Source organism: Alligator sinensis, unplaced genomic scaffold, assembly GCF_000455745.1.
Source record: "Alligator sinensis unplaced genomic scaffold, ASM45574v1 scaffold527_1, whole genome shotgun sequence".
Classification (NCBI taxonomy): Eukaryota; Metazoa; Chordata; order Crocodylia; family Alligatoridae; genus Alligator; species Alligator sinensis.
The window spans coordinates 2,851,985-2,865,865 of record NW_005841958.1 but is presented as its reverse complement, the minus strand read 5'-3'; the positions used below and the strand labels follow the sequence as shown (position 1 = coordinate 2,865,865).

General features: G+C 40.4%; 1 protein-coding gene across 1 annotated transcript in view; it reads left to right on the top strand.

The window, feature by feature from the left end:
• Positions 1 to 6: 6 nt before the first annotated feature.
• Positions 7 to 13,881, top strand: part of SLC18A2 (solute carrier family 18 member A2) — a 41,293-nt gene continuing 27,418 nt past the window's right edge. Inside the window, exons 1-4 of the mRNA XM_006020568.3 lie at positions 7 to 93; positions 2,202 to 2,556; positions 11,837 to 11,895; positions 12,582 to 12,665. Coding sequence (XP_006020630.2) covers positions 75 to 93; positions 2,202 to 2,556; positions 11,837 to 11,895; positions 12,582 to 12,665 — 517 coding nt within the window. The 5' untranslated portion in view covers positions 7 to 74. The remainder of the gene's footprint in view (positions 94 to 2,201; positions 2,557 to 11,836; positions 11,896 to 12,581; positions 12,666 to 13,881) is intronic.

Here is a 13,881-nt window from a genome sequence, read left to right as displayed (position 1 = left end):
GCTGGCTCCGAGACAGCCGCCAGTCGCGGAGACTCATCCTGCTCATCGTCTTCATCGCGCTGCTGCTGGACAACATGCTGCTCACCGTCGTGGGTAGGTGCCCCCCCCCCCCCCTTGGGAAGAAAGCATGCTCTTTGCAAGTCCTGGCTCGGGGATGATGCCTTAGTAGCCCAGGGATGCTTTCTTAGTAGCCCAACTAAGACATCTCCACAACAGCAACAACAAAACCCCGCGTTTCTGCAAGGTGTCTCGGGGCTCAGGGAACAGTAAAGGTGGGGAAAAGTTCCCGTCAACTTCATTGCTGCGCAGAGGCGGCGGGGCCGCGGTCCCCCTGGGGCTGGGCCAGTTGCTCTGTGATGGATCAGGCAGATTTCGACACCTCCCTGCTTGCCTTGCTGTTCAGCAATGAAGCTTGAATCCAAAACGGGCTACAATTCCAGCGTCTTCTGTGTTTTTCAGGGGTGTATTTGGTAGCCGTGTTGGTCTTTTCTTTATTATATGTATTTTCAGGAAAGTTCCCTGCAGCGCTTTTTTCTCCATCAGAGATGCGGCTGTCTGCACTTGAGCAGGCCCCCCGGGGGGCCCTGTCCGCCCAGCCGGCCCCGTCAGTCCTGGTTGAGGGCTTCTGCAGAAAAATATTTCTAGTAGGAAAAACCCCCCCAACCCAACACTTCTGTCTCATTTTTTGAAGTTTTTGTAATGATGCCTTCTTCCTTCCTTCTCTCTGCGGTCATGAGGACTGAAGGGAGGGCCAGATAACACACAAGGCACATGTTTCCCTTTGATAGGGTTCCCCCCTCCATCATTATTGTTATAATAACTTCTGTAGCGCAGCACTGATAACTAGATTAAGCCATCTACATCAGTTCGAAATAAAACAGAATTAGGTGGAGTGAAAAAACCCAATCAACTTTGACCAGAACAAAGATGAAAGGTCCAGTGGTTTAAGGCAACAGCAAAACTTCCCTTGACTTCACAGAGTCAGGACCTATATGCAGGCGTGGCTATAAATGCATTTAACATGAATGTTTTACGTTGCTTGAACACTAACTAATCGTTTTAAACTGTCTTCTCTTAGTTTAAACTTTGATATAAGGATGCAGTTTTTTAAAAAGTGAAAACAAGTGGAAAATACTTGCTCATGTAACCCTCAGACATAGGTGCTACAGGTTTGACTCCTTGAGTGCACTGTGGCATGAGTTTTTAAACTGAACTCATTGATGTTGATGGAAAGTTCAGCTTAAAAAGCCCAGTGCCACAATAGGACTTCAAATAAAGCTGTGTATATATTTTAATTTTTTTCCTATCTTTTTAAAGAAAATCATTCTCTCGTAAATGTATTAGTGCCTCATTTCTTATTCAGTAACCTAATGTTAGAAGATCTTTTCAGGTCTGATGAATATTCAGATGTTGCAAGAGGTGACACAAGTAAGCAACTGTTGCTTGTATCACTATTATTCCTTTGCAAAATATACTGCGGTATCCACTTTCAATAATTTTGACCAATGTATTTTTATTATACATAAGTATTTTCAGGAAAATTATACTAAGAAAAGAAAATCATATTAAGAATTTCACTTTTGATTTTTCTGTTAGGTGAATTTAACAAAAATCCAGTGATGAAGAGAGAATGAACATCAATGTTATAGCTCCCCCTGTTATTATAAAGATGATACAAAATTTTTTCCCGTAATACTTTTACTCGTGCAGCATTTAATTGCACGTAATAAAAATACATGTTACTAGACCATTTTCTTGGATTCTGTGGTTTTACACCTCAATAAGTGTTCTTTAAAAAAATATGTATCAGATAAGGCTGCACAAGCAATTTCTTGGGTTCTTCTCATACTTTGCTTGTTAAATAATATCTATGGAAGACTCTGCTATACTCATGCAAACCAACAAAATCTGAAGAACTTTGGAAAAAAAGCTTACAGAAGCAGGTTATAACTGCACTGCCTAGATATCATCGATACAGCCAGCATACATCTTCCTGGTACAATTTTTATTAATATAATCCTGTGCTGTAGATAAAAATTAACAACAGAGCTCTTAATAATGTTCCAGCAAGATAAGCCCTATTTTTTTTACTTGTTCTATTATCATTTCATTATCAATGATAAAGCATGCAGGCTAATGAAGTGATGTCATTTGCAATGGGAACTGTAGAGTAACCAACGTCCTCCGTTTGTTTTTTCCAGTGCCAATAATTCCCAGTTACCTCTACAGCATCAAACACCACAAAAATGCGACTGAAAACCACACTGTTAGGCCCAAGATAGTTTCATCAACATTGGACAGTTTTCAGAGTATCTTCTCCTATTATGACAACTCTACAATGGTTACTGGAAATCAGTCTGATAGGACAAGACTGAAAGATTGGTATCTTGCTCAGACAGAACAAATGGTTTTAAATGTGACTGATACACCCTCAGATTGCCCTAAGGAAGAAGACAAGGACCTTCTAAATGAAAATGTTCAAGTTGGTTTATTGTTTGCTTCTAAAGCAACTATGCAGCTAATCACTAACCCTTTCATAGGGCCAATGACAAACAGGTATGTTATCTCTCTCACGCTATTATGATTTTCTGCTGAAATTTTACTATTCATCGGTATTTCAGCATTATTTCCTTTTATGGCCCCGACTCACTGGACTTCTCATGTCATAGCCAGATTTTAGTGGAATATGTCTGACTAGCACATCTTCAATGTATCAAAGATTTAAAAAAAAAAATCAACTGGTGTATTTTACAGTGACCATTTGCTAATTTAAGTATTATTCACTTTCCTCCCCACTCTTAGGTCTGCTGTCCCTTATAGAGGCTATTATTTAAAGGGTAGATAAAGCTCTTTGAGAACTGGTCATGTAAAAACTCCATTATGTTGGCCTGAATGACAATATGCTAAAACAACTGTAATGGTCAAACTATTGGAAAGAGATGGCAGGTTCTAAGACTGTCCATATTTCTAATAGGAAAAGGCCGTGCTGGGGTTGTTGGCAACGTTCAGGTTTTTTTTCTTTGTACTTGCATTGGAGGCACGTTGTTTATAGGGCAATTTGAGAATCTAGGATCTGAATCATGGGCCAGGATTTGGGGATAAGAATAGAAGGTAAAACTGCTATTGACTTCAGCGGGAAAGGGAGCAAGTCTGCTTCATGCGTAATTAATGCTGTACTGCTCTGAGTCATGTTATGGGCGGCCAGATCCCCAGCTGTTTTAGTTAGGTTTGCATAACAAATCACTAAAGTTACCCCAGTTTACACCATTTTGTATTTTCATTTAATGTCCTCAGACAAAGTGTTCTGTTTCGAATGGTACATATTTTAAAGCTGCTTTGAATGGAATCACAAGGAGGGCTATGGTACTTAACATCAATGTGATTAAAAAAGGAAATTAAAAAAGCACTAAAGGTGTTTATTTGGAGCTAAACTAAAATTATAAACAGGTTTTTAACACACAATGTACATTGAACTAACTGTTCAGATAGTCGTATCGATAAGCAACTCAAGTGCTCTACATAAATGATGAAGATGTTATCCTAATAAGGGACATGATGAATACCTGAGCAGGAGTACCATGTAAATGAATCCTTAAACGATTGGGGTTATTACATTTTTTTTATAGTTAAAATTAACATCATTATAACGTTTGGTTTTATTAATAATAACTTGTGTGCGTGTGTCTCCACTGAAGCAGTGTTACCTGGATATGAATATGTGAATATAAAATATCTTTATAAGGTAACATCCAATTAAGAATGATGTTTGGAACGTGAGCTGTCCTTTTAAAAAGTCTCTCTCGGGGTTATGCATTTTTTGTAGAGCTCTCCATTTTATTATTTTTATCAGATGATTTTCTTTTTGTTGGAGTGTGCAACACTTGTCATGCATACCAGTTATGCAGACAACCAGATCATGTAAAATATTAGCTATTTCCGTTTCTGAAGTCAAAACCTGGTGGTATTCTTGAATCCTAGAGCTTGCCTATATGCAGATGTTGGAACAGGGAAACTAAATCTAGGAACCTTCATATTTGTGGTGGTTTAACTACATATATCAAATCTATGGTGCTTTGAGACTAGCCTTTAAAAACACTCAGTCCACAAGCATGAGCTCTGCATGCACACACAGAGCCTTTCAAAATTAATTTTATGTAAACACATGGGCAACTCCATTTTTCTGATGAGCAAGCTGTTCCAATTTATGTATCAAGATTTGTTGTCATGATGGAAAGGGTTAGCACAGCAAGTAGATGTTGCAGCTAGGTTTTTATTAAACTTTTGCAAGGATAGATCCCACATGCACAGAAACCCTGATTTAAAAACCTCATCTTTTCATTGCGTTAGCTATCAGTACACTGTTGAGTACACTGTTGATTTTTGCTATTGATCTGATTAGGTTAGCAACCCATTCTACTTTTCTCTGACTTCTTACATTGGCATCATCGTTTGTACAAACTGCAAATGTTAGGGAAAGCGAAACAACAAGCTTTATATGAAATCATGTAGGATTTATCAATAGTGTGATTATGTCACATTTTGTATACCATTTCTGTTAGTTTCTCCAAAAAAATTACAATGGAAGCTTTTGGAACCAAGGGGGCAAGTGCAAAGATCTGTTTGTGCATTTGTGTGACCAGAGCCCTAGAGAAACCGAGGTAGACCTTGGATGGCATCACTCCTTTTAAATCGTACTATAAAGATTGGCTTGTAGGTGTGGTTGGATCTGTGGGTCCAGACTCTCCTGTGGACATGCAAGGATCAGCTAGGTTTGGAAATGGCCCTCCCTCCGACCCATCATCAGCTTTGCCCGCATGCTTCTTCTACCGACAGGATGATGTTTGTCAAATGATCTTTGCTGAGATTTTCTCCAGAAACTCTTTGTCTGTTTTTTTACTGTGAGCGTGGTATGGAGCACTACAATTTCCATGCACCTCCCCCTCTTTTTTTTTTTACAGGACCCAGACCCTTAAAAAGCAGGAAATGAATAGTGAATGACGATGTATATTTTGTGGCCCATATAACAAAGAATATCTTTTCTTGAAAGAAATTAATGTTGTCATGGCACAGTACCTCTGAGTTTGACTCATGGATTGTTGTGGGCTTTGAAACATTTTTATCTTTGTCTTAGGGGAAGATACTTTTATGAGGCAAGTTTAATAGAAAATATAGTTTCATATATTTAGCCACTAACAATGGATGTTTTAGGTGAAGTACTTATAACTACTGTTTCTTTAAAAATATATATGTAGGTTAAGCGTGAGCTATTACAGGTGGACCCGGCAGTATCTGCTGAAGTTAAGGTTGTCCTTAATTTATCATTAGAAGGACACAGCTTTCAGCTGCTTACAGGTTTGTCAAATTTTTACTGGTCAGGCTGAAGTCTCTTTTGAAAAGTTTCATCAAAAGAGTTCAGCTGAGATTAGGAAGGAAACCCAAATAAATCCAAAGAGCCATATTGCACATGGGAGATTTGTTAGGCAAGCTCTTCAAAATAATTGTGCTTATGTATTTGCCTTCCTGGTGAAAGTATGATACTGTGGTGTTGTTCATGGTTTTTTTGCAGAGCTGTACGCTAGTTTTTAAGTACTTGACATTGTATAGGATATGGCAGGCTGTTAAGTAATCTTATTCTATAACTATTACTGGTCCTTTCTGTTGTTTTGGGAATTTTTCAGAGTTGCTTTTTTATTCCTCCCCCCCCCCCCCGCCCCCCCCTGTTTTTTTTTCCCCCCCCCCCCCCCCCCACCCCCTTTTTGTGTAGTTTGGAGACAGGGTTTTTAAAACTGTAAGGAAATGCAGTGGATAAAAATGACCTGATCAGTTAGCTTAAGGAGCGAGAGGTATGCACACTCGTAGAGCATCTTTCAAAGAATACCTGACAAAACACACACGTGCCCAAGAGAGAGGTTTGCTACACATGCAGGGTTAGCATATTCTGCTTTCAGTCTAAATGTTAGCAGAGTTATTGTGAATTAAGAACTGGATTGTGGCTTGGACACAAGCCCCGAGCTACACACGGCACATGGCAGCCCTGCTTCAGAGGCAGACCCAGGACAGTTTTACAGCGTAGAGTTGCAATAATGTCCTTGATTTTCCACCTTCACCTGTAGCAAGACTGGAAAGAAGTAATCTGCACTATCTCAGCCCGTAGCGTAGTTGCTTTTTGTCCATGCAGGCAGAGACGGATATAAGGCTCTCTTTACTCTCTACTATTAGAATTAAGATTAGCCCTAAATGTCCCACACATACTGTTCCTCTCTGCCATAATCACCTAGCTGGAAAAATATAACGTCAAGAATATTATTTTGCAGTTAACCTCACCTTTATTCATCTGTTGATGTGAAAGCCCGCCACAAAGGGAAACAGTCTGGGCAAATAGAGAGAGATTGGAAACAATTTGTGCAAGAGGAACTGTGGCATAAAAGCTGAGGATTGGGGCTGCCATTTCCAAGATCATGGTTCTGTCCCCAGTTCAGATGTAATTTTTGGCAGGCTTCCTAAAGCTGTCAATTATCCCAATGGGAAAAGGGACACCTAGGACAGGGAGCATTTTGATAGAGAATACAGCAGCGGGAGCCATCACTTACAAGATCCTCTCTCCTGAGCCTCCAACTTGACTTAACTTCATTTCCTCCCCCAGCTTCACTGATGGCAAATTACAATAGTCTAATTTATTGAAAACTAAATAATGTCACTGTTAACTTTGAAGTCATTATGTTTTGAAGTGACAGAGATTTTATGACACCAAGGGAAATGCTTTTTTAAAAAGTCCTGATTTAGCCCCAGCAGCTGCAAACAGCACTTGTACTTTCATAACTTGGAGCAGTCCCTTTTAACTGAGCCGACTTATTCACTGAAATACAATTACATACCTGTACAATTTAAGTAAGATACCACTGGTAGACTTTTTTCAAAACTCAGACTTTATAAAACAGTGCAATTTAAAATTATAGATTTATAATGTGCAATAGCAGTTTATCAAATTAATTTTACAAAGCAACGTGATTTTAAAAATAAATTATTAAAAACTTATTGAAAATCTATTATTTTAATTGCTCTGTCTTGTCAAAGTTAGCATGGCAGTGGTAGCAGTAGAAGGTAGGGTAGATTTGCACTTTATAGGCTAACTAAATCAGAAATGCATAGCATAAGCTTTCATAAGCCTACTGCTTACAGATGCTATGTATCTCTGATTTAGTTAGCCCATAAGGTACACATCTACTCTGTTTTCTGCCTGATTTCAGACTAAGATGGCTAACTACCACTCTCTGCTCAGTGGGGGTGACAGCCTTCACTGGGGAAAATGTGTGTTCTCATTAACAACCCCCCCTCAAGTTCCCCCTCCACATATAAGCATAGAGACCGATACTTTTGCCCTTCAACACCAAAAGCAGCTTAGTAACCCTTGAACAAAAGGAAATCTCTGTTTGCTTTCTCCTATACCAGTGTTTTTATGTCTTTATTATGCAAGCAGCCTTAAAGAGCAACAAGTGCGCTCTCTCTCTCTCTCTAACACACGCACACACATGTGCACACATAGACTTAGGACATTATTTTCAGAAGGGCATCGGTCCTTCAATGGTGCAGTCTCTGTGGTCAGGTCTACACATTCATTAATGCACTTTTGCTAATGTGCATTAAATTTAGTACCTCGATTGTGAGGTACTAGAAAAAGGTGCATTAGCTGATTTTAATGCGCATTAGTGAAAGTGCACTTTTTGTGATGCTTTAATGCACGTTACAATAAGATAACGCTCATTAAGGGGCACATGTAGACACACCCTGTCTGCCCAATTTAACTGGCCACCCAATATCAATGGCCACTTGGGAAAATTTTGGCCATCGTAGCTCATTCAGTTCCCGACATAATTACACTGAACTTTTATGTCAACATTTTTCACAAAATGAGAGAAGGTTCTCAAAACTTTCTACAAGGATGATAACTCCCCACACATTAACAGCTTTGCTTAATTTTAATGTACGATCTTCTAATATAACCAGTGCATGAATCTGTAAAGGTAAATAAAGTATGTGAAAAGTATGAAAGGATAGTGACAAGGCAAGTTTGGGATTAAGCTAGAAAATAAAACAAAGCCATAGCTTCTCAAATCCAGGTAAGTTTGTAATTAAATATATTAACTCAACCACCTGACAGATTTCCTTCAGACTTCGAAGAAGCAATCTCCTTTGCATTTGGTGTATCTAGCAATTTTCTGGCTAAATTTTCCAAATCAAAGTTAGAAAAGCAATTAAAAAAACTTCACAGAAGGAGCTAGCTGCAACTCTTATATGGAGAGCAATGACTTACTGGAAGTGTTATGAGCCCTAACAATTTTCAGGCTGAGTTTTCTACTGCCTTGTATAATTGTTTACATGAAAGCAAAGTGAATTCAAATGCTGGGTTAAGATGGCAGCATTTTATGCCTAGTTTGCAGATGTTTACATGCCTACCAAAAGTAAAGGATGTGGAAGAGTCAGACCTACTTCCCTACGCAAAGAGACTAGATCTACAAGACAATAACCCAATCAAAAAATTAAAGCCACCAAAACGCTCAAGTTTTGAGTAAAATCTGGCTCAGCCTACTACCAAAACTGTGTTGTAACAGTACCGAAGCCAATAGAAGAGTCAAATAAGATCCTGAGACACAGTTACTGCAAGCATTGCTTTGTTTCACTGCAACACAAAACCCATCAATGGTTTCTCTCATCATAGGGTAATCTGTGTTAATAAGTATACTCACCACTAGACAATCCTGTAATCATGGATCCATCTTGTCACTGAATCTTAGCAATTTGTACTGTTTCCATCTGTAGCTGCCTTTTCCCTCTCAGACTAATGATAGGCACTTTTCCTGAAGTCAGAATACTTGTAAAAGCTTTCCTGAGTGCAGAGAGCCCTTTTCAAACGTGGGATTTTGCAGCTGTCTCAGATTTACTACTGAGGAAGCAATTCTCTTTTAGTGGATTTAAAGGGGAAGGGAAAGCAAAGGAGATGCTGGAGAGAGGTTAGGGACAGAAGACATTTACAGGCCTACATGTTTCCCTCTGTAGTAGAGCAACACAAAGTAGAGATGTTAATGTGGGGTGAAGAGGCATTGCGAAGAAACAGAAGCTTTAATATTTACAATTTTCTCCTGTACAAACAACTTCACACAGCAGTCAGACTAGAGTGGCCCAGAAAAAAAAGTGGAGCAACCAAAGATTTGTTACTTCTATGGCATTTGGGGACTTCAGCCTGAATGTAGGAGCCACTCCTCTGCTAGCATGCGTCTTTCTGCAAATGTCAGAATTTGAAATCAGTGCCCATGTGTGAGTAACAAGCTGCTTCATCATAACAGGAATGCTACAGATGGTTGGGGTTTCTCTACTCACAGGGTTGAACCTGATCTTTCCTTCTACCATGCCGATAATTGCCCATTAGGGCTGTGCAAAACTTTGGGTGCTGATTCAATTCGGAGGAGATTCGGTCTGATTCCAAATCTCTGAATCCGAATCAAATCGGGAGACCAATAAAAAGGTCTGAATTGATCCAAAGATCTCTGAATCAATTCGGAAAAGATTTGGAGAGCTTTGGAGATTCGGGCAGTCCCCACTCACCACTGCAGGGAGCTGGACCTGACTCCATGCTCATAAGTAGGGGGCGGAGGAGGGGACCATGCCAGGCTCCATCCTCTGCCAGGCTCCATCCCCTGCCTGCTCCCCCAGCCCCACTGAGTGTCCTGACCCCTGCCTGCTCTCCCAGGCCCCGCTATGGCTGCCCACCCCAGCGTCCTGCGCTTAAAAAAAAAAGAAAAGAAAAAAGCCCCACAATCACTGGCTGCTGCATCGATGGGGCTGGGAGAGCAGGCAGGGAATGGGGCCTGCTTGATTTGGAGATTTAGCCGATCCGGCAGTGGCCGAATCTCCGAATCAGATTCCGCTGAATTGATTCGGGACAATGATTCAAATCACCAAATCAAATCATTGTCCCCCGAATCGGCCAAATTCAAATCTGAAAAGAATACTAACCACTTCGCATAGGCCTATTGCCCATCATGGCTGTCCCTGTGGTGCCACTGACAAGCACAGGCAATACCTTACTTCACAATGGGAGATTGCCGATCTCTTGTTTTCACAGTATAATCTTGGAAACTGTTAAGCAAGTCACTGGCCACATATATTAAAGTCCCATATTCAGGTTTCCTCACATGCTTTATTTTCAAACACAAAAAGCTGCTAGACATGTTGTTGCACATTTACACCTTGTCACCTACATAGAGGCCTCAACTGAGATTTGAGCAGGGAACACAGAGAGAATAAGTGACATACCCAAGGCAGCTCGAGAAATTGGACTCAACCAGTTTCCAACTCCCAATCTCATTGTGTAACCACAAGATGATTTGCTTTAACTGTCATTTTTAATACCCATTTACATTTTCTAACTCTAAGAATGGCTATATGTGCTTTCTATGGTATTGCTTTTAATAAAGAGGCAATATTTAGGGCAGAACTTCCCTTTGTGATCCTGATTGCAGATTTCTGTTTAATATTTAATGTTTCTTCCATATAAGACAGCTCCCACATGTACTAGTGGGAGTTCTGCACACCGAATGAGCACAAAATAGAGTGCCACATTTCTAAGACATTTGCATTTACTGTGGTCCATAATTAAGCAAAAATCCCCATTAACAACTACTGAAGTGTTGTTCAATTCAGGACCACGGCGTAACTTAGTGGCATGCTAGCGCTTGAAAGTGCAACACATGAACTACCAATATAAGGGCCTGATCTTTGCAAGTCACCGATAAGCAAGGTCACTGGACACTTCTTAACGATCAGTGCCTGGAAGCATTAGGTTCAAAGGTTTAGGTCTTAAAGGTTTTCTTTACAAATGCATTTGAGACAGATTCTTACATAAAAAACTCTACATGACGTTTACTAATTAAATACAGTAGAAAAGCTCCTATTTGGAGTTGGCTGGTTTTGTTCCTGTGAATAGTTGTGATGAAAATAAAAGTTGAGATGAAATGTTTTAGGGTTTTTGTCCAAAATTCATTTTGGTTGCCAAAAAACAAAATATGCTTGGTTTTCAGCTAAAGTTTCTTTTCTTTTTAAACAAAACCCTGAAAATAATAATCAAATAGTTATTTCCATTGGAAAGGACTATTTTGGTGAAAAAACATTTTCCCAAGAAAATGTTTCAAATGGAAAGATGTGATCAACTCACTTCTCATTCCAGGAACAGTAAATATCTCAGGAACAGTGTTATTCCCCAGGGTATTTGAGCCCTTTCCAAGTTAGGCAGGATATCTAATGAAATCGATGGCACTTTTTTCTGGGTAAGGATTAGCAGACCATGCTTTTGACTGGCTTGATCGTATCTCGCTGTGCTTAATGGGGCCGTTCTGTGATGGTCCCTGCCATCTATTTTCACTGTGTGCGTGGGAACAGAAAGAGCTGGTCCCAACTAGTCATACAGGCATTGGAAGAATATTTCATAGTTCACTATCCTCAAACAAGTTGTCATACCTCCGTCCCATCCAACCCCACTGAAGCCCAAGTACGCTGTAGAGGGTGTAAATATGGCAGGATTCGATCAACCGAACTCTGAAATGAAGAACTCCCTTGCGATTTCTGTTCTACCGGGTGGGAAGATTTGGATCTTAGGCAACAATTTATTCTGGTCCAAAACCCAGAATGCAACCGAGTTTTCTGCCGATGTCTTAATTTGTTTTTAAAAAGGCAACCACCCCTTGCCTTTAGGAAAGAATGTTTCTGACTAAAACTGATTTATCCTGTACAGGGAAAAGTAAGTTTTGCTTCTAAAAATCTGTGTGTTCATTTTGTTTTCCAGAATAGGTTACCAGATCCCAATGTTTGCTGGCTTTTGCATCATGTTTGTGTCAACCATTAGTAAGTGTTTGTTTTTGGTGTGGTTGGGTTCAAATAATGTTCAGATACCCTGGCAGGATATTCAGGGTGCCTGTTATGGGTTGACGATGGGTGCAAGGGTGGTTTTGGGTGGTGGGGCATCAGGGAGATTGAAGGATGCTCACCTTCCTTTTCTTCTGAGAAACCCTCCTCCCTCTCCTTTTCCAGTGCCCTGTGGATTTGACTCCAGTGGCCTGTTTTGCTAGGCAGCTCATCACGGGAAGCTGACTGGAGCCATTGCCTGTGGGAGGGAAGGGTGCATGTGATGTGCAGTCCCTGCTTATCCCCCAGTGCCGGGAGCTGTGAACTAGGCAGCACTAATGCAGCAGTTCAGGAGGACAGGGAAAAGGCAGGAACCTTGTTAAACTTTCACTGTGCAGCTGCATTAGACCAGGATATAATCTAACTCTTAGGAATGAGTAAAGATGGCTTTTTTTGGTACCCTGTGTTACCAGGAGGCTTAGACACAGAGAAACAATTCAGCACTGACAAATCTAAATGCAATAAAAGAAAATAATGCTGTTAGCATTGAAAGTGGCACAAGAGTTGCAGTAAATGCTTGGCTAAATTGAATGGAGTTTTTGCAATAGTTAAAATAGCTAACGTTTTAACCCAGTTAGATTTAACTTAATTAAAAAAAAAAAAATTCACCTCTGCCTTTTGTGCAGTGTTTGCCTTCTCAGGAAGCTACACATTACTGTTCATAGCAAGATCTCTCCAAGGAGTGGGATCCTCTTGTTCTTCTGTGGCTGGTAAGTATGAAAATCTGTACGATGCACTCAGTGGCCTGCATTGTATCCTGTCCCTTTTAACAACAGTAATTGCCTTGATTTTCCTATTTTGTCTGCAGCTTGAATAATTAATGTAGAATAATTCAATTAGATTCATTTTACTTTCAGCTGGCTTCTTTCATTTAAGTATCTGAAAAGCAAATTTCACTTCACCATTCCTCACTATTTGCCTTGTGCTCATGCAGCAAATAGTAAGAGCTACTCTCTCCCTGGGACTTGTGCACAAGTGTTGTTAGTCTTTTATATTAATTTTTATCAGTTTTAAAAGGTCATCAAGAACTGATGTCTGCACTTATATTATAGGTGGGGCTGACAGCCCTGACTATTACTGAAGCTGCCTGGTATTTACCATTTCTGCTTTCAGTTGCCTGTAACTTCGACTATATTTTGGCCAGAAAGTTTTCATTCTGGGTGTTTGTCTCAGGCCTTCTCTCTTTATCCTTTTTTTGGTGGAGGGAGAAGGGTGCAGAAGGGGACAGTAGCAAAAAGAAATTAGAGCCTGCACTGTTCAGTCATGGCTGTAAATAAGAAAGGGGTAAAAACAAACAAAACCCGTTGTTTTTCCTGTGTAAAAAAATCTGTGAACCTTTTCTATAAAAAGGCTCAGAGCCCTCATACGTTAGGGAAGGGTATGAAACAGGGGAGAGGGTAGCCTTTGCCAACTCCATGGAAATCTTTCCACACGCCACATTTTGCCAACTTGTAAGCCTTTGAGAAGAAGAAAAAAAAATCTCATTTCATGTATGTTCAATAGAACTTCCCCTGGGACTGTAGATCTGAGTGAACGGGGATTTTCAGAGCCCAGGTCCATGCACGTGAACTCAGAGCAAAGGGATTGTTCGTGCATCAGAGAGAGCACGTGAGAGAGATCAGTGGGAAACAGGAGGTTTGAGCAAGGGGACTGAGATTCATAGATTCATAGATGCTAGGGTCGGAAGGGACCTCAATAGATCATCGAGTCTGACCCCTGCATAGGCAGGAAAGAGCGCTGGGTCTAGATGACCCCAGCTAGGTGCCCATCTAACCTCCTCTTGAAGACCCCCAGGGTAGGGGAGAGCACCACCTCCCTTGGGAGCCCGTTCCAGACCTTGGACACTCTGACTGTGAAGAAGTTCTTCCTAATGTCCAGTCTAAATCTGCTCTCTGCTAGCTTGTGGCCATTATTTCTTGTAACCCC